Raw genomic sequence first — 20,908 nt, forward strand, 5'->3', positions numbered from 1 at the left:
TTATTCCCTACCCCTATCCTATTCACCACCCTATGCCTCCCCTACTTTTTAAGTTTACCTATGTATTATTAATGTTTCTTGTTGTCATCGTTGGTATATCAATAAATAAATACTTTATATTTTTAGTGATACTGTTCTTTGACTTTTATAATTAACTACAATAAATACTCCTACCCTACGGCTACCCTACCACTACCCTACCCCTACCCTACATCTACCCTACCATACCCTACCCAAGCCTACCCCTACCCTAAGTAAGTACCCTTTTCTGTGTCCTTCTCCTGGTTCTATGGTAACTCTCCACCAATTGTCAGCCAAATTGGTCCAGCCGTTCTTGAGTTGTAAGTATTGTAACAAACCCATATATTATATAGGGGAAAGATTTGATTGTTGGTTTGTTTGCATTGAATAAACAATGACTATTCAAATGTTCGACTCTGTGGTGGTCGAAAAACTACAATTTAAAACAAATATCTAGAGCCTAAGCCAACGCAAACACTAAGTTTAGAATCGTCTGATGATGAAAATAAAGATGAAGAAAAGGTTTTTCTTTTTTAAATATTTTTTATTTTATTTTATTTATGTGGCGTGAATGTGAAAGATGATAGTCCATTCTTAGTATCGAAAGAATAAGTTTCGTTATAGTTCAACTTGCATTTTTTTTTTATGGGAACTGTTTTACATATAGAAACACCGGAAACAGAAATAGAAATGTCAGAATTCTACGGAATTAAAAAACAGACTATAATTTACTTTTTGACTGAACCATTTCAACCATTCAAGACTAAAAGTATCTTTTTAGCCGTTTGTGGTTTCAACAACTAAATTATTAATCTGTGGACTGAACTATTTTGTGATTGTGAACATAGACGACAAACGAAGATTGTGAAGCTGATGTGAATTAAAGAAAGACTGAAAGAGTAAAATAATCTTAGAAAATAATAGTGATTTTTGTGAAGGAGTATGGAATTTGAGTAATCAGTTATTCATTATTGTGTACCTGTAATTCAAAGTATATTATTTAATAAATTACACAAAAGCAATGCTATGCATTTGCATGTTTTAGATCGTTGGTATATTCGGAGTAAATAGAATATTTATAAAACAAATTAACTCATTGTAATGCCTGTCAATTCATTAAAGCGTAACAGTGGTTGGAGAGTTGATTTATTATAATTATTTTTCGCTGTAAATGCTATTCGTGTGCCCGGAATGGAGGATTACAAGTTTCTATTTAAAGTGGTGTTGGTAGGGAACGCGGGGGTAGGAAAAACTTGTCTGGTGAGGAGGTTCACGCAAGGTCTGTTTCCACCTGGCCAAGGAGCGACTATTGGTGTCGACTTTATGATCAAAACGGTTGAAGTGGATGGAGAGAAAGTGAAGGTGAGCAACATATTACGCATTGCACGCTTAAAACAGAATAGTCGCCACCTTTATAAGGTATCATGACCTTTTTAGGTATTGTGTACATTCAAATTAACATAGTTTGACTTAAAATTTAGTTTTTTGTATACAAAGTAAGTTTGTTAGTTAAACAAAAGTCTGGTCATCTAGTACATTGTAAAGAGATAAAGTTTGTGGTGTTGGAGATAATTTCTGGATGTACTGAATGGATTCTGAACTAATTAAGATGAAAGTCCTGATAATTGTTTCACTACTAGAAAGCCACATTATTTGTGAGTGTTAAAGGCTATTTTATCCTCATATTGTCAGGGAACTATGCATGTAACGCCACAGGGCATCAGCTAGTTTAATTGTAAAGTAAGATACCTTACTTAGTGATAGCTTCAAAGTCAAATGTGTAACAACTGTAAGCCAAACAACCGACAAACATGTTACACAAAATATGCCCACACATTTCTCTAGATCACTACTCCTATTAAAATTTGATAGGTGTTGTCATGAAAGAGAGTTTTGTATTAATTGATTATGAAACACGGCTAAAACTCACGTGATATTACGTTGGAGTATGCCCGACTAGTTTCGAACCCATACGGGGCCCTTAGTCATGAGCTGGTTCTTGCATCGCGGCACACACGCATGCAAACTGATCAGTTTGGATCGTGCCGCGTATGGGTTCAGAACTAGTCGGGCATACTCCGACGTAATATCACGTGAGTTTTAGCCGTGTTTCATAATCAATTAATATGAATAACACTCACGATAGTTTAAATTCTAAAAGAGAGTTTTGATTATATATTCATGCTGTTATTTCATATCATAGGACACTGCAACTTCGTTTCCCTTTAGACCTCCCTAATCTGTTCCTGAATCTGTTCTTAGTGCATGTCTACTCAATAGAAACTACCCCTGTCCCTGCCAAATTTCATTGATGTATGCCAAGTGATTTTTTGATATTTATACAGCTATTGAGAGTGATAGCCCAGTGGATATAACCTCTGCCTTCTATTCAGAGGGCATAAGTTCCAATCTGGTACTGCTGCACCTCCAACTTTTCAGTTATGTGCATTTTAAGAAATTAAATATTACATGTCTCAAATGGTGAAGGAAAAATATTTTCGTGAGGAAACCTTCCTAACCCGTCTCATCTAACCCGTCTCATCCAGAGAGGAGGCTTGTACTCAACAGTAAGCCAAATATGGGTTGTTAATGATGATGTAATGACAGCTTTTTACTCATGCTTTTGTATTTTGAAAACCTAAATTCATTTGTTTTTTCCTCTTTGGTTTTTTTTTTTTGAGACCAGTTTACAAAATTTAAAACTTGAAGTATTGCATTATTTATGAGTACGAGTTCTAGTGGGTTGGAAAATCGTACAATAAAATAGACATCAGCCAGGGATAATGAAAGAATTTTTCAAGTCACTTCAGTAGTTTCGTAATCTATTTGTGATACACAAAGAATCAAACTTTTTCTCTTTATAGTATTAAAGTCAGATCGGGTAGGTATTTTAAACAATGTAAATAAACAAAAACAGCTGACTCAGGGGTGCTCAACATTTTACTACAGCATTATTTACGAATATTGTCATGAAATAAAACTTCCTTTGATAAACAAATATTTTTTTTATTCTATATTCCTATATCCTGTTATTTATCTAACAGATAATGTTTCACTTATACTCAGGGTTCCGTAGTCAATAAAGAACCCTTATAGTTTTGTTTTTTATTATGTATAAGCAAGCATAAGGTATCCTCGACATATTTAAATACATTAATCAAAACGCTTTTCTCGGAGGACGATAAGGGTGATTGCTTCGTACGTTTCTTTTTTGGTGACGGAAACGATAGCAATGCGGAATAACTGCTCCGGCTAGTACCAGGCTCCGCTTCACTCATTTTCGTACTAAACTAAATAAAATTAATAAATTAATCAATGGGGATGATGACTAGGTTTGAATATATTGATTTTTATGATACATTCGGGTAAATAGGGTCAATGTTAACTAATTTATACATTAAAAGCAAAGATTGTCTGGATATTTGCAAAATAAATGAGATTATAAAATTTCAAAATCTATTAAAAATATTTTATCGTAATTAGATGAAAATTCATACAGTTTTAGCTTCCTTACATTAAATGTGACATTTTTTAATAAATAAACTATAAGCATAAACGCACAAATAACAAAGATATTAGTAATTTTGTTTGAACTTGCATACAAATCTAACGATCATTACATTGGCTATGACGTCATTAGATCGAGCCATTTTGTATGGAGCGTTTTTCAGGGATCCGCGGCAGCGCCGCAAATCTGACTCTTTAAACCCCTGTAGCTCCGAAAGTAATGATCGCAGATACCCTGTTTCTTTTACAAAATTGCTTTACTATTAGTATACTCTTAATTTATATACAATTTAAAAAACTGTCATCATCCCTATTAAACAAATAAAAAACCCGACTGCCTATATGATACAAAAACTGAAAAGAAAAAAAACAAGCTCAGTCCAGAAGTGTAGAAAAAAATTAGAAAATAGTCGGGACCTATTATATTGAATATAATGATTTACGTCTACATTTTTTAATAGGTTCCCTTTCCTCACTTTAGTTTAATCAGTTTTTTATCATTTATGCAGTCGGGTTATTCGTTTATTTAATTATTTTATTTCATAATTTTTAGTTAGATAGATGGTGAATTTCGGATTTATTTGTTACGTTTGTTACAAAGTACGATAGTGTATACCTACGTCCAACCGAGGATAAGTAAATATTCAAAAAAATCTACGGAACCCTCGGTGGGTGAATCCGACTCGCACGTGTCGATTTTTATAATCAATATATTTAATTTAGTCTATTTAAGGTATTTTATAACTACACTTCATAAACCTTATAGTCGTCGCCTCTCGTATTATGTATATACAATTAATAAATAACGTTTTTCTAATTGTAGTTTTTTGTTGGCCATTATATACCATTTTGAAATTCTCACAAAAAGCCCTTGAATTTGATTCCCTTGTTGCAATATTAAAAAAAAAATCACCTCGATTCTATAGCATCTCACAGTCGTCTTGTTGGTTTTTTTTTTTAATTTCACCTATCTAAGAACACTTGGGTTATTAAAACAAATCTAAGGATATCTGAATTACGTAAATCCGTTCAGCGGTTTCGAAGATATGAGGTAATAAATAATACATACAAGATACGCGCGAAAAACAAACAACAAATAAACAATAATTAACAACAACAACGAAACGAGAACAAAACGAAATAATAAAAATTACAAAGGAAGAAAATACGCACAACAGTCTGGATTTAGTTAACGAATCATTAACGAATACTGTGAGGTAGAAGTATTAGTCACAGACAACAAATAAAGTAGTGTTTTGTGCTGTGAAGTGTGTGTGTGAAATGTCAAATCTTCTTTCACTTAATAACACAAAATCAAAAAAATTAATCATAGTATAGGGTATTTCTGCAATAAATGAAAGGTAAAATTCACATTAAAATAAAAGAAAACATCTTCTTTTGATATGAAAATACGACATTTATAAAAATTATTAAAGTTATTATTTAATTTTATAAATGCACATTTAATACCCATAAATCTTAATATCTATGTTTTTGAAAATGGTTTGTGACTCATGTCTGCTTGGGGTATTTAAGGTTCTTTTTATGTCGTTTATCGTTTTTGGGCAAATTTTGCCCAACATTGTGCAAACTCTAAATAATAATTAACATAGATGAATTAGACATGGAAATGAAATCGCACCCAAATGCAGAAACAAAATTGCCTGTCGTTTTTTGAAGGAGACGAGGTAAACTCACTCATAGAAATTATTTAACAAGAATAAATAATAAAATATTTAACAAGAATAATATAATCTGTACACAGAACGTTAAATTAATGGATCGATTTTTTGTTCGTTCGTTCGTTAGAAGAATAGAATCGATTTTTCTTTTAGATATTGTTTTTATTGCAAATTTATTATAAATTATAATTATGTTTTTGACACCTCCGTGGCGTACTGGTACGCGCGGTGGATTTACAAGACGGAGGACCTAGGTTCGATCCCCGGCTGGGCCGATTGAGAATTTCTTAATTGTGCCAGGTCTGGCTGGTTACCACCCTACCTACAAAACGTACCGCTAAGCGATTTAGCGTTCCGGTATGATGTCGTGTAGAAATCATACCGTCCATCTTAGATTGCATCATCACTTACCATCAGGTGAGACTGAAATCAAGGGCTAACATGTTAAGAATAACAAAAATAAAATATAAATATTTTCAAATTGAACGTCACGTCATCTTTTACTGAAAGAAAGAAAGAAAGAAAGAAAGATTTTATTTGGCAAAACACAAAAAAGGAAATCATGACACATAAATACAAATAGAAAAATATTAAATATTACTACCAAATTTTTGTGAGTGCCCCAGCTATCTGAACTAGTTAGAAACTGTATCTCAGAAAGCTGGAACTTCCCTACTATATATACAATCCATTCCTATAAATATTATCATAAAATTATGCCCTTGTACGTTAGTATTTGTGTGTGTGCAATTGTGTGTGTGTGTGTGTGTAATTATGTGTGTGTGTGATTGTGTGTGTGTATATGTGTGTTTGCGGGTGTGTGTATGTGATTTATGATTTTACATTTACATAACTATACACTACAATGATGATGCTAGCAGTCAGCCTCTTGATATATCTATAGTCCTATATATTATGTAGACGGTTTGATAAAGCGATTCAGATTATTTTAGAATTTGGAGTAATTCTTCTGTTTGCTCATAAGAGCGGGTTTGCAACCATTTTGTTAAACAAGTTTTACACTGTTTGATGGTAAGAGGATAGATGTTAATGATTCTGTTTAACTTGTTATAAATTCTGGAACTAGAAATATAGAAATGCCTCCGAGCAACTTTTGTTCTGTGTTTGGTAACGTGACATACTATGTCAGATCTTCTTTTGTTTAGATTATTATGAAAAGCTAGTGTTGAGTGTTTTCGTAAAACAGTCTGAAGAATATAAAGTTGACGAACTGTAAGCACATTACAATCCTTGTATAACTCTTGAGTAGAATATCTGTAGGGCTTGTGAGTCATGACTTTTAAGATGGCCCTTTGGGATCTCTCGATACGCAACATAGATGTCTTAGAGCTACCCCCCCAAACAGTGATACAGTAACCAAGTATGGATTGCGCAAGAGCATAGTAAATGGTTAAAAGTGTAGATTTGTCAGCAGATGTTCTCAGCTTACGGAAAATATGGATCAGTTTTCTAGCTTTTGCAGTAATGTTACAAATGTGTAAGTTCCAAGATAAAGTACTATCAATCTGTACACCTAGGTATCTTTTTAGCCGTTTGTGCCTAGGTATTTTATGTCATGAACATATTCGACAGCTGGGCAGGAACAAGAACTGGGATTTTCAATTGGATTCTTACAACTATGAATTTTGATATTTAAATTTTGAGATTGAGGTAGTGTACGAGAAGAAGTATGGAACGCTAGAAATTTAGTTTTCCCAGTATTTAAACTTAAGACATTTGTCGACAGCCAATTAGACACCTGTCGTAGGGCCTTTTCTGTGTTCGTCAAGGCATCCTCCCAGGTATCACCCGTTAACAATAGGACTGTGTCGTCAGCATATGACACAATTTTACCTTTCGAAATGGGTAAATTAAATGGAATTAGAAGTCGTTTGCCGTTTTTCATGCCATTGAACTACTTACTACACAAACCAGAATATTTAGGGAGTTTTTTAGACGACGAAAACGATTACAACAATGAAACATCGATACAACCGAACAATCTAACGCGTTTGTTAGTTTTTATACACGCGTTAGCCGCTCAACTTTACAAACACTTCTAAATGCCCCGCTCTATATAGGTAAATAGATCGTTGATTCTTTGACAGAGAGGTAACGTCTTGCGAGGCAGGTCTTTCTATTATTGGTCCGAGATAATTAATTTATTGTTTGTGAATCCGGGCTCAAAAGGGCCAGAACCCAGAGCCGTAAAGCTTATTATTAAAAATATAATGTATGTGAATCGAAACGAAAAGTGTCGCCCTAAAAGAACCTTTTTGAGAAGTGATATTGTTGTGTAAAAAGCCTAAAGTTGTGGACTATAGTATAGAAAAGTAATACAAAAGTTTTGTTATTTCCAGTTACAAATATGGGATACAGCTGGCCAGGAAAGGTTTAGATCCATCACGCAAAGCTACTACAGATCTGCACACGCACTTATCCTAGTGTATGACATATCTTGCCAGCCCACGTTTGACTGCTTGCCCGATTGGTTGCGTGAAATTGAAGAGTATGCCAATAATAAGGTTTTAAGAATATTAGTTGGTGAGTTTTACAAATATTATTTATGGTAATTACACTGAACTACACTACACTAGAACTGCAGGAAGTTCTATAATGGAAAGGGTATCTAAATCTGCTTTAGTGGAATCTTATCAAATTTGGCTTGGCAGGGAGAACAACTTAATAATAATAATAATAATCATCCCCATCGTTATATCTGCCAACGGTTTGATCCCAGTCAGCCTCGCTCACCATCTGAGGCGGCTGGGGTTCCGTGGCAGTTCGCTCGCAGGCAAGATGCAAAAAGCGGTCTTGCTGGACTCGGCTAGGATAGTCCGCCGGTTTCTCCACCTGTCGCCCTGACCCCCGGCCGTTTGGTCTCCCTGCCGGGGTGAATCCTCCGCCCGGTGCATATATGTATTTATGTAATATATATTTAAGTTTATTTATTTTGTGTATTTAAGTAAGTTTATTTATTTTCCCTTTGGCTTTTATATATATTTATTTTGTACCGGGCGTGAGAGTAGAATGCATGTATAATAATAATAATAACAAAAGCCTTTATTTACTGAATTTTATATCTATACTTATAATAAATCTGTAGAGAGGTCAATTCTGTACATGAAATATATTTCCAAAATAACTATCAGGGGGTGATTAGTGATCGATACTGATGCCAAAAATGCAATCAGTAAAATTTTTGTCTGTCTGTCTGTCTGTCTGTCTGTCTGTCTGTCTGTCTGTCTGTATGTTCTTTATAGAAACAAAAACTACTGAACGGATTTAAACGAAACTTGGTATAATTATTCAACATCCTGCTGGGCAGGTTATAGTATACTTTTCATTACGCTACCATCAATAGGAGCAGAGCAGTGAAGAGAAATGTTGAGAAAACGGGAGAAGTTACTCAATTTTTTAAGCTTCCGTCGCGTGTACTGCCTTAATGGTTAAAGCTACATAGAAATCATGTATGACGGAAATGTTTTCCTTAAAATTATCTATAAAACACAACAGCATATATATGTCTATCTTTTATGGTTGACTCACAATCACACGTGTAACTCCCGATAGCTTAGCAGTTCGGAGCTTTCTAATTATATTTGTCTACTCTTATGTTTATAACACTCATCACTCATCCCAAATAAGAAAGTTAATATTATTACCTATTCAATAAAAAAAGAATCATAAAAATCGGTAAAGAAACACTAAAGTTATACATAAAATACGCTAAGCCATCGCGCGTGAATACTAATTCATGCTTTAAGGATTATTTTTGTGTAACGGTTGCCGCGCTCGACGCGACTCGCGGTGGGAGGAATAAATAAAGAAGTGCAGCCTTAATGAGTAGGGTAGGGGTATGGTAGGGTAGGGTAGGGGTAGGGTAGAGGTAGTGTAGGGTAGGGGTAGGGCAGGAGTAGGGTATGGTAGGGGTAGGATAGAGGTAGGGTAGGGGTAGGGTTGGGATAGGGTAGGGTAGAGGTACGTTAGGGTAGGGTAGGATAGGGGTTCTTAGGGGGGGGGGGATAGTTAGTTGAAAGTTTACAACGACTTTCACGCGGACGAAGTCGCGGGCGTCCGCTAGTACATAATATTATTGTAATATATCATTGACACTGATTCTTTTCTTCAGCTTGCCCTCGGGCATAGGCCTCCTCAAGACACTTCCATAGTTCTCTATCTCTTGCTTTCCTTCTCCATGTGTCTCCTGCTGTCTGTCTGAGGTCATCCTCCCATCTTTGCTCAGAATGATGGACCTGTCACCCGGGCAGTGTATCCATGGAATATTAAGATATTTTGTCTCTAAAATATTGCCTTGTTATGCCCTGATAATGTAGCTTTCCATTGGACAAAGATTTATTCTAATCAGTCCAATAGTTTCAAAGGCAGTTTCAATTTTTGAATCACGACCAATATTCCTGTTCCCTTTCAACTAGTCAGAAAAGAATGTTAGGAGTGGGCACAATACATAGTCCATTAAGCCCAGCCTCAAGAAGATGAGTCTGAAGTCTTGAACTCCTTTTACAGTGGATCTATTGAGGCTTCAATCAGTAATTACATACATTAGAATCCATTTTCTATGTCTAAGCTTATATTGAACAACTGCTTATTATGACATAGTTACACAACAATCTTTGGTTTAATATGAAGTTCTTAGTAACAAATTTACAGTGACATGTTGCTTATTACAACCTATTTTCAATAAAATTTGTCCACTTAGAATTAATTTTCTCCATTTATAGTGACATGATTCTTTACACTTTCTGTAATGCTGGTTAATTTGGCACATGGCTTGTTATATTTTCAATCTCAGTGACTTGACAGTTTAACGTCACACATTACTTTTAGTGAAATTCTATGCAATGAATCATGATCCAATCATGAAGAAAATTTCACTTAAAAACTGGCCAACTTTGCTTTGACAGTTTGAGAACTATTGGTAAAAAAAAATTAGACCTAAAATTTGGGATTTTATTAAATATAGTCCAATATTATGAAATGAAGTATCAAACACATTTTATATGCTAAATGATAAAAAAGCTTGATGTTGAACTGCATTATTACGACTGTGTGCTTAGTTCTAGTTAAGTTTTGTAAAATAGTGGTAAACAAAAAATAATAAACCTTGGCTGAGTTTTTGACTATAATTACCACTATTAAATTAAATTACTATATTATATATATACTAAGCCTAATTGAAATAAATGAATTTCGATTTTGCTATGTTTCTCTATTAAAATAAGTATTTAACTAAAAAAAGATTGTTTTTTTTCAAACAAAATGTATGACATACGCTTTTCCCAATGTATATTATCCATTAGTGTTATTTTATAAATATTATATAGAAATCTGTTAATTCACATTAGCTTGAGGTGATTTTTAATATTTTTAAGGGGTTTCTTGTATTAGACTAACAACTAACTACTAACTAACAGTCTAATAATGGTAAAACTAATAATGGCGGCTTACGGACAGTGAAACTAGCACGGTGTACTAGCAACAAAAATGGCAAGTCAAATAAAAGCTTACTTGTAATATGTTTCAGGTAACAAAACTGACAGAGAAGACAGAGAAATTCCGCGACATATAGGCGAGGACTTTGCGCAAAGACACGGGATGTATTTCCTGGAGACATCTGCCAAAGAAGCGGAGAATGTTGAACGACTGTTCATGGAGATAGCTGTTGAATTAATGGAGGTATGAAAACATGTTTATTTTTTTCTTACTAATTTGAAAAAGTTTTTTTTACACTATATTTTCTATGCAACTGTGGAATGTGAATTTTGAACTTCACAAACTGTGTCCTTAATAAACATACAGGCAGACAGACATATTTAGGACTAGCAGACTTTGATTCTGAGGGAGTAGATTTGAATCCTGTACAGGCATTAATTGCTTGTGACCAAAGGATTATGATGTAGGGTTAAAGAATTGACAATCGATTAATATTCCCCTCCTACACACATGTTGTTCTAACTATACCTAGCCAAAGATAGAAGTAAGATCCTATTAGAGCAGCTTTGGATACCCGTTCTAATATAGAACTAGCTGCAGTTCTAGAGAGGCCAAGGTCTTCAAGCAAGTTAAAGAGAGATTTTGCTGGTAATCCTCTTGCACCTACTTCTACGGCGTACAGACTAACTACATAGCCATTTTTAGTTAGTTCATTTGTTAGGTCAAAATATTTATTCACTTTAATTTTTATTTTCAGCAAGCGAAATGTAAGGAGTTGCCAAAATACGATGGAAGCTTAGGACCAATCAACGGGAAGACGTCATCGGTGGGAGACGGTTCCTGCTGTCTGCGCTAGTACGAGTAGATATGTGTGACCTCTGAGCAATATCTCGCTGCATTTACACTAAAGGTCATTGCCCATTACAGCAACTCCGCACCCGACTGCCTGCCTCAGTGCGGTGAGGCGTCGCGAGCGGATATGCTTTATCGGTAGTAGGTAACGTATGTAAGTATGTAGCAGTTCCACAGGTAACCTGGGTTGCTACAGTATTGTTTACATTTAAGCCTAACATGACTGTGACCCATGACATAAAACTCGTGAAGAAAAAAGAACATAGTCAACCAATGGCGACCGAGCCGAAAATATTGCTCTCTCTTTTATGATAGCGTAATGAAAGAGCGCGCAATATATTCTTGTATTTGGTTTTGTTCTATTGGTCGAAATGAAGTTTTATTGTTTACTGTTTGTTAACTCGAATAAATTTAAAAACGAAAATGCCATAATTCATCATAAACTATGTAGTGGGTCGCATGTTACGCCTAATGAACATTATGATCAGCCTATTTTAACAATCCACGACAGTTCCAGGCCTTATAGGAGAGGGCCACTATTCTCCAAACAGGCTGGCTCAGGCTACATTGAAATATGCTCAGAGATTCAATTTCGCAGCGTCTCGGAATTGTCGTCACTAGGCGAGGCGTTGCAACTTGCAAAGTACTAGGTGGCTTTAATGAGCTATGATCATTAATCAAGTTTTGTACGGTAACCAGGTGGTATGAGTACTATATTCATGCAATTTATAAAAACATATTATATGTATTTTCAAAAGTACCTAAGTGGTATATATCATTTACATAACTCGATATTTGCGAAGTTTTATCACACTAAGGGGTGAATTTTAGAAAATCCTTTATGTTATGGTGGTAAGGTCGCCTTTTGCCTGTAATATTATTGTTCTTTTGTTATTTTTCTTTTTTTGTGCAATAAAGTTATTATAGATAAATAAAAATAAATCCATTCTTAGCCAACGCAAAATAAATATCTGAGTGCCAAATTTCGGCGCATTCCATTCAATGGTTTGAGCTGCGGTAATAAATCAGTCAGTAATGGTTGCCTTTAATAAATATAAAAATTATAGACGACACCAATTGAGTTGTTTTTCATGCGGTTTTAGCCTTATATTAAGCCAAGCTTGATGCACGCTTTACCTTTCGTACGTATGAGAGATAAATAAAAAAAAAGTATTCCACGCAGACGAAGTCGCGGTCGTTTGCTAGAACCGGTCGGTGAGAATCGATATCTTAAATATTGTATTCTGTTATTATTAAAATAAAAATTATCGATAATAATATTATCGACACTTGTACAACACTACGGGCCTTCCTAACACCTATAAGTGCGAAAGAGTACGACATTTGCGACCTCTGCAGCGAGATTTTGTTCACAACATAACTTATCTCATTAATATTGGTACTTATTCTGTTTTGCACTGATTTTAACTAGACCAGATATTTACTTAATTTTAGATATATATTTTTTGATCTTGCCAAACATATCAATCTCTTCAATTTGTTTCTATCATTTTACTTCTTTATTATAATATGTATGCAAATTTTGGAAAATGGTGAAAAAAAAAACTCAAGACAAACATTTGTCATTGCAGTGCCATCTATTAAGCAGAACGCGAGTTATATTTATAATTTCTACTTTGTTCTGTACTTTTATTTATTTCAAATCCTGTCAAAAATCTATAGTCAAAGCTATAGTAAAACAGAATGGTACCAAATAATTTAGTATTTGGTGGTTATAATGACAATTTGCAATTTACTAAATGTAACTTAATGTATAGTGCTGAATATCATTCCATTGCTTAAAATAAAATAACACAGTCACAATATCACATGTTATATTTGAAGTTAATAAATTAAGTTTAGTTTTTTTGAATTATTTATTTTATTATTGTAACAAGAAAAATACAATTAAGGTTGAGACTATTCTAAAAATCATAAATACATTTCATATTTATGAAATTTGGGACTGTTAATATAGGATTTTTTTTGCTATATTTATATGGCAAATTATGGATGGCTCGAAGTAACATCTGTAAATGAAACCAGGCTTGGAATTGGTACTGCTACTGTATTGGTAAAGCTACCTAAAAAGAAATATACTAAAGCCCAACTCTATGTGAAATGTTTATCTATACTATCTATACTAATATTATAAAGCTGAAGAGTGTGTTTGTTTGATTGAACGCGCTAATCTCAGGAACTACTGGTCCGATTTGAAAAATTCTTTCAGTGTTAGATAGCCCATTTATCGAGGAAGGATATAGGCTATATGTTATCCCGGTATTCCTACGGGAACGGGAATCACGCGGGTGGAACCGCACGGCGTCAGCTAGTCAACAATCAACTTAAAAATGGAAGGTAGAAAACGCATGTTATTTCATAAGTAATTTATTAAAAATCAAGAACTGTTTTTTTTTAAAGAATGTTATTTGAAATATATTATTTTAACGAATTGTTCCTAGCTTTATTATCAAATTGTCATAATAATTATTCTGCTCTGTTTTAAATTTAATTGTTGACTAGCGCACGTCCGCGACTTCGTCCGCGTGAAACTCGATGAAAAGTTTCAAGTACCCCTACCCTACCCTACCCTACCCTACCCTACCGCTACCCTAACCCTAAGCCTAATTTCAATTTTTTTCTGACATAAAAACCTTCTGGCAATAACAAACAAAAAATAAATTGAAATCGGTAGAGCCGTTCACGCGTGATGGCGTGACCAATTGATATATGGATTCAATTTTATATAATATATATAGATAAACATTTTACAGAGTTCTTAAAATGTAATATTTATCACTATTAATAAATAACTATTATATTTTATTACATAAGCTACCCGGACAATTAAGATTCTCTGTACACCTCTCATTTAATGTAAATGTTCAATGTATATATTTATCTGTATTTGTATACGTTAATTTATTGTAGTCTAGTAATGGGACATTAATGCATATCGATACTTGTGATATTGTGGCAGGAGTTACAAAAAATGCGCGTGAATTTAAAAGAATTTTCTTCATAATTTTGGCATAGCGAAAAATCTTTGTATTTTTCACATATAAATAAAAAATCTTAACAAGTGTGATGATCAAAGTTCTTTGTATTTCACGCGTATATGTTGTAGGTAAGGTATTCGCTGTTGCGATTTCTGTTGTATTATTTTTTTTTTAATTAAATTTTATTGTAGTATTATTACTATGCTTACCATAAAAGGTTAACTATTATTTATATTTATGTAATAATTTTGTTGTACACTGAATCTTAGCTGGATTGCAGGATAATTCACTAAATTTGACGTATGTTAGTTGACATTTACCAAATCCGGTGCCTAACGACAACCCTTCGTGGATGACATACAGCAGATAAATGACATTTCTCAATATATTTGATGTTTATTTTAATAGATTGTTAATAATAAAGACCAAATTAGTGAATAGGCCATCTGATATGCTATGAAATGTAAATCATATCAAACAAGATCTGTAAACTTTATCTCGGAAAGTAATCACCATCTAAACCCCCCCCTCCCTCACTTCCATGTCATAAAAAATTCGCAATGCGAACAACCCTCAACCCTCCCTTACTGCCGAGGTAATTCTTGAATGACTTACTTATCTTAGACTAAAAGAAAGAATCTTGTACTCGGGCAATAGGTAATTACGGCTTTCTTTGGGCTCATTTAGGGTTCAATTACACGAGCAGCAACTGCTACCGACGCCTGCAGTCGACGGCAGTCGTCGACTGAAGTCAACGGCAGTCGACTGCAGTCGCTGATGTCTCAGCGGCAGTCAACGGCAGTCGACTGCAGTCGTCGGTAGCAGTTGCTGCTCGTGTAATTGACACTTTCACCCTTTGTAAATTGAAATAGGTACTGGCTATTACAGGCTATTCTTGCACTATTTAAAATAAATACATTTGAGAAGTCACAGTAATTATATACATACAGTTTAGTGTACATCAGAATTACGGTAACAGATTTTTATAATTTTTTAGGTTATTTTAGTGCCGATCTTTACTACTTATTAAACTTTGCCAGTGTCACCATCTTCTGATAAAAATATGCCAGTTCGCATATACGTGCATGCAGACACGCACACAGATGCACATAATATGAAGACAGACCGCTATTAATAACCTATATCTGACAAAACACTTCAAACTCACACATGAATACTCGGCGTCATTATGGTGTTTCAGTTGTTTGACAGCGAGATGCCGTCGGCTTATTTTTTATATCTGTGTCAGATAGCCAATTAAACTCTGGCCGCTCAGAAATTGTATCAGACAGGTCGTAATCGAATGGGCGATGTAACTTCCAACTGTACAAGGTTGTTGAACTGTACTGTTATAAGGTTATGCCAACTGTTTGTCTTTGTAAAATGATAAAATAACGAGGCAGTTGTAATTGAACATGATTGAATATAAACTCAATTTCTGAGCGGCCGGACCTTAGATAATCAAAAGTTGGTGAAACTGGCCTGTAGAATATAATAAAATAAGAAATGTATGTAAAGGTCAGTTCACACATGCAATACTAGTGATGCCTTTGGTTTGGCTGTGAATTAACACGCTTGCTTTAACTGCGGCTTGTTTTAATATATATTAGGTGCACATGTAAACTGATCTTTATCGTCTAAACGGTTTGTACTGACTTTAGGGTGCATTCACACTATACCATGACTCATTGAAGGTATCGATAATTTGTTTCAAGACAAGAGGTGAATCGGACATTGGATTCTTTTGAGAGAAGATGAATTGAAGATAATAATTGTTTGGACTACTGAATACAGTATTAGGTTAAAAAGATTTACTCAATTCTTCCTACCTAGACAGATGGCAAAATCATATTTAAATGGGACTGCAAACTCATAGCACTGTAAAATAACTAAAGTATAGCTATTTTATGGTGCATCGTCACACTGTTATTTATTATCTGTACAGCGCTTTGCCTTTTTGAGTGGATATTTTTTTCATTTTTTATTTATTATTCTACAAAAAACATTTAAATTAAGCCTAACCATAGTACAACACAAACCACAGTTGGTTCCACATAATGTTATACAATATGATATGATATGATATGTTATGTTATAGTCTTCAGTAACATATGTATAGTGTGAATGCACCTTAAAAAAACCAGCTCGATGTTATTATTATCGTTTTAAACAAATATACTATAGTTAAAAGGTTCTTCTTAATTAATTTTACTGTACATACATCACATAATTTAAATGCAATTAATTTTATCTTGACGATATTCATTACAAATTATTTTTTTATTTTTTTACACAACTAAATTGAAATTGTTGTTTTTTATATTATTAAATGGATGTTGAGTATTTTATTATTATTAATATTTATTGCAATTTGTACGTGCCTATTTTTGAATTTTATATTACCTGTATGGATACCAATTGTTGTTGTAAAATAATTTAAAAAAAAAATGTTTAATGTATGACAACAGTTCGCTGGTACATTCAATTTATTCTGCCCCTATAGCCAAGTGACACGTCGATTCTCTTTCTACGATCGCAAACGCTTCGAAAACTAGAAAAATGTATGGGAATGAAATTTTATGTCGACAGGTCACGTGATCAAGATCTGTCATTGCCATACATTTTTATAGTTTTCGAAACGTTTGCGATTGTAGAAAGAGAATCGACGTGCCACTTAGCTACAGGGGCGGGTAATTGTTGATTCATATCAAATTTATTATGAACAATATTAATTTCACATAGTACGGTAGTGTTTGGGCCTCCATTCCGTCTTGGTGACAAACAGCTTCCCAGAAGGATATGTTTTACAGCAGTATTTGGTGTCATAGGTATCACAATAATATTTTGTGCACTTTGGTGTTAGATTGTTTACATATATAGCTCTTGAACTGGCGTTTTTTCAGTAAGCATACATGTCGCTAACTAAACGTTTTACACAATGCTAGCGCAGCGCTAAAACTTGAAACTGACAATGTTTAGTCACATAACAGTTCGGAAAGTATTCAGGTCAAGTCTATCCACGCACCACGTCTGTAGATTTTCTTTCTACAAACGCTAACGTTTCGAAAATTAAAAAAAAATGTATGGGAATGACATATTCGAACGATAACTTGATCATGTGAACTGTTTATAATGAATGTCATTCCCATTTTTTTTTTAATTTTCCTAGTTGGCTACATGGCTACATGCCCAGGGACATGCTACATATCGATTATGTTTCTTCAATTCGCTTCGAAAATTAAAGATATGGAAATGACATATCCGATTCATAAGTTGATCATGTAGTCTATGATCTGAATAGAAACGACCTTCACCCATCTGTTTACTGAATGAAAAGTATTTTCTATCAAATCAATAAAGGACAATGGCGAGATTGCATGTATTTTGGGACTAGCTGATAGAAGTAGCGTGCATAATGGAAACCTATTAATAATTGTTTATCGTGATTAAACTAAGAAATAAGTAAATGGTAAGCAGTCTTAAAAAGCAGGGAAAAAATGTATACCTTAAATTAGTAGGTACCCTATTTATAGATAAATGTGGAAAACACCACTGCTGACATACAACTGCGTGATTGCTTCATAAATACAAGGCGTTTTTGCAGACGAAATTATTTTGTTAATAAAATGCACTTTTTTTTCTTTTCATTCCCGTTCTGTAAAATCTCAATTTTTTTTTACAGTTATCTTAAAAAACAATAGTTTTAATCAATACAAATGTATAAGTGTACGGTACTTCAGAGTGTGACTCCCACTTTCGCCAACCTCCTTTGGTTGCCTAAAAAATTTTAATCCAAGATTGTTATTAATTAACAATTTTTTAAATATAGCTTTTGTTATTGATAGGTCACATTAGTAGAGAATCCTGACACCCTAGAAGATACTAATAGAGAGAATATGACGATACCAATATTTTTGAAGCGTTAGCGTTTGTAGATGGAGAATCGATATGTAACATGGTTGGCTAGAGGCCTGGATCTCAACGTTTTGCTAGCATCGAGTTGTCAAGTACTACGAGTATCTGAATGCTTTCGTTGGAGAAACGCTAGTGTGTAGGGACTCTTATGGTTGTTGTAACTGTTGTAAGTTGTATAGTGTTTAGTTGTGCAATCAAATTTTGAAAATAAATATTCGCTTTAGTTATTGTATGTTCTTGACAGTTTGTGTAGTGATTTACTGAAATATCAATCGGTTCCAATTCTGTTAGGAGTCATATCTGCCTTACAAACACGGCCTTGTTTTTGAATGGACTTCTAAATTGTAGACCGCAATATAAGTCTGCTCGACTGGTGGCGCTCTTTATGCTATCTTTAACGCGATCTCTTTTACCCGCCTAGAAATGGATAGAGATAGACGACAAGATGTCGGCATTTAATTGGTTCTTGATTGTGGCCACGCGCAAACTTATCGTGTGCGAGTTAACGAAGCTGAAATATAGCTTTCTCTTTCGTCCTATCGCAACGAATTAGAGAGTGATATTTTCGGTTCGGCGCTATTGGTCGACCGTTTTGTCTTGTCCGAGATATGTTGTGAGACGCATGTTAGGACTACTGGAAGAAGATTTTATTCTAAAGTCTACTATGGGTTGCCAGGCGTAAAACGCTGCTATGGGTTACAGTTGGACATTGTTAGGACTCTCACGCATTCGACGATTGACAAGGAAAGCATCGAGGAAAACCCATTATGATGGTTTTTGTGTGGGAGTCAAATGACAAGAGTTTGTGGGGAGAAATGGCAACATCTGTTGCTGTTACATTTGTAGTTGTTGTTGTTGTAGAAGTTGCCAAGCTAAAAGAATTGTAGTCTGGCTCTATACCTAAATGTCAGTCGTAATCTGATTTTGATACTGGCAACACTAAATCAACAGTATTTTGCAATTTGCCTATTTTTATTAGTATTATTTTATTGTATTTTTTATTATTACAAACAAATTACACTAATTTTCTAACAGTAGCGACCAAGGATAGGGATATTTGCGTCGCCCGTGTGTACATAGACAACCGACCAGAGACAATCTTTTTTTTTAGATAAGGCATTAGATGTTAATTCAATAAATCGGTAGATATGATTTCATTAAATAGATTGTAGTAGGTACCATAATAGATATTGAAATAAAAACATCAAAATGTACAATTTAAAATCTTAAATCTGAAATTGTTATCACTGGACATCGGATTATATGCACCTACTATTAAAATGCCAAAATATGCACTAAAAAGGCAGACATATGCACAGTAAAAAACCATTTAAGTACGTCTATTTTAACATCATATACTCAGAGGCACAATTATCCGCCCACTTTAATATGACGCGAGTATATTAAAGTGGGCAGTTAATTGTGCCTCTGAATATATTTAAGTGTTTTGCAATACTAGCAATGTATAAAACATCTAATGTTAGCTGGTTGAATGGATTGCAATGGCGTCTGATCTGTCAAATGTTTAACTACTTCTACTATAGTCTGGCGAGTTCGTTGATGACACTCCCATGATATGCGGGTGACGGGGGGAAATACTGTGCGGGTGTGAAATCGTGCGTGCGGTAAGTGAGGTGCATCAGTCGTGGGTTTTTCAATCGCTACACACCCCTCGGCCCGCGCGGACCATCGGGAGTGTTACGAACGAAGTTGCCAAGCTTTATGGCTTTGAAATTCTCAGCATAAAATAATACAGATTGTACTCACGATGGTGCTTTAAAATCATCAACACAAGTATGACCTATTACTACTAAAGTAAGCACTGTCAATGAAAAAGTACCAAAATATGCAATAAAACTCTTATTAATAGTTTTATATGCCCCTGCATATGCATATAATCCGATGTCTAGTCATCACTTAATATCTTGATGACATTGATAATAATAAAACATCACCAAAGATACTAAATTATTGTAATACTCGGAAAGAAATAAAATTATCACTTTGGATACTGTTTGGTTTAATTTTTTAACTGATTATCTAAAACTACGTTAACAATTCGACCCTTATGTATACAATGTTTACAGAATTGCAGTTTTGTATATGTCGATCGATATCAACCCATATTCGGCTCTCTGCTGAGCTCGAGTCTCCTCTGAATGAGAGGAGTTAGGCTAATAGTCCACTACGCTGGCCCAAGGCGCATTGGCAGACTTGACACACTCAGAGAATTAAGAATATTATCTGGTATGCAGGTTTCTTCACGACGTTTTTCCTTCACCGTTTGAGACGCGCGATATTTAATTTCACGTGATAATAATAAAATTAGAGGTCATATCCACTGGGCTATCACAACTCTTTGTATATGTGCCTATGTTAATCTATAATCTTCTAAATGGTGTCTTACTCAAGTGTATGTATGTATGTATGTGTGAGTGTATGTATGTCTGCGGTTGTCCGCGCATATGTTAGTCTCCA

The 20,908-nt window shown here is 34.4% G+C and overlaps 1 protein-coding gene across 1 annotated transcript; it reads left to right on the top strand.

The window, feature by feature from the left end:
- The first annotated feature begins 856 nt into the window (after positions 1-856).
- On the top strand, positions 857-20,439 carry LOC112055041 (ras-related protein Rab-30). The gene is made up of 4 exons (XM_024095017.2): positions 857-1,383; positions 7,571-7,754; positions 10,756-10,907; positions 11,422-20,439. Exons 1-4 carry the CDS (start codon positions 1,213-1,215, stop codon positions 11,518-11,520), a joined length of 606 nt encoding a protein of 201 aa, XP_023950785.1. The 5' UTR covers positions 857-1,212; the 3' UTR covers positions 11,521-20,439.
- Positions 20,440-20,908: the final 469 nt, after the last annotated feature.

This window comes from Bicyclus anynana, chromosome 23 (assembly GCF_947172395.1).
Source record: "Bicyclus anynana chromosome 23, ilBicAnyn1.1, whole genome shotgun sequence".
Lineage (NCBI taxonomy): Eukaryota > Metazoa > Arthropoda > Insecta > Lepidoptera > Nymphalidae > Bicyclus > Bicyclus anynana.

Excerpts from the sequence above, each read along its gene's own strand:
- LOC112055041 (XM_024095017.2), top strand. The coding sequence starts at position 1,213 with ATGGAGGATTACAAGTTTCTATTTAAAGTGGTGTTGGTAGGGAACGCG. Across the intron at positions 1,384-7,570 it reads TGGATGGAGAGAAAGTGAAG|TTACAAATATGGGATACAGC; the intron begins GTGAGCAACATA and ends TGTTATTTCCAG. Across the intron at positions 7,755-10,755 it reads GGTTTTAAGAATATTAGTTG|GTAACAAAACTGACAGAGAA; the intron begins GTGAGTTTTACA and ends AATATGTTTCAG.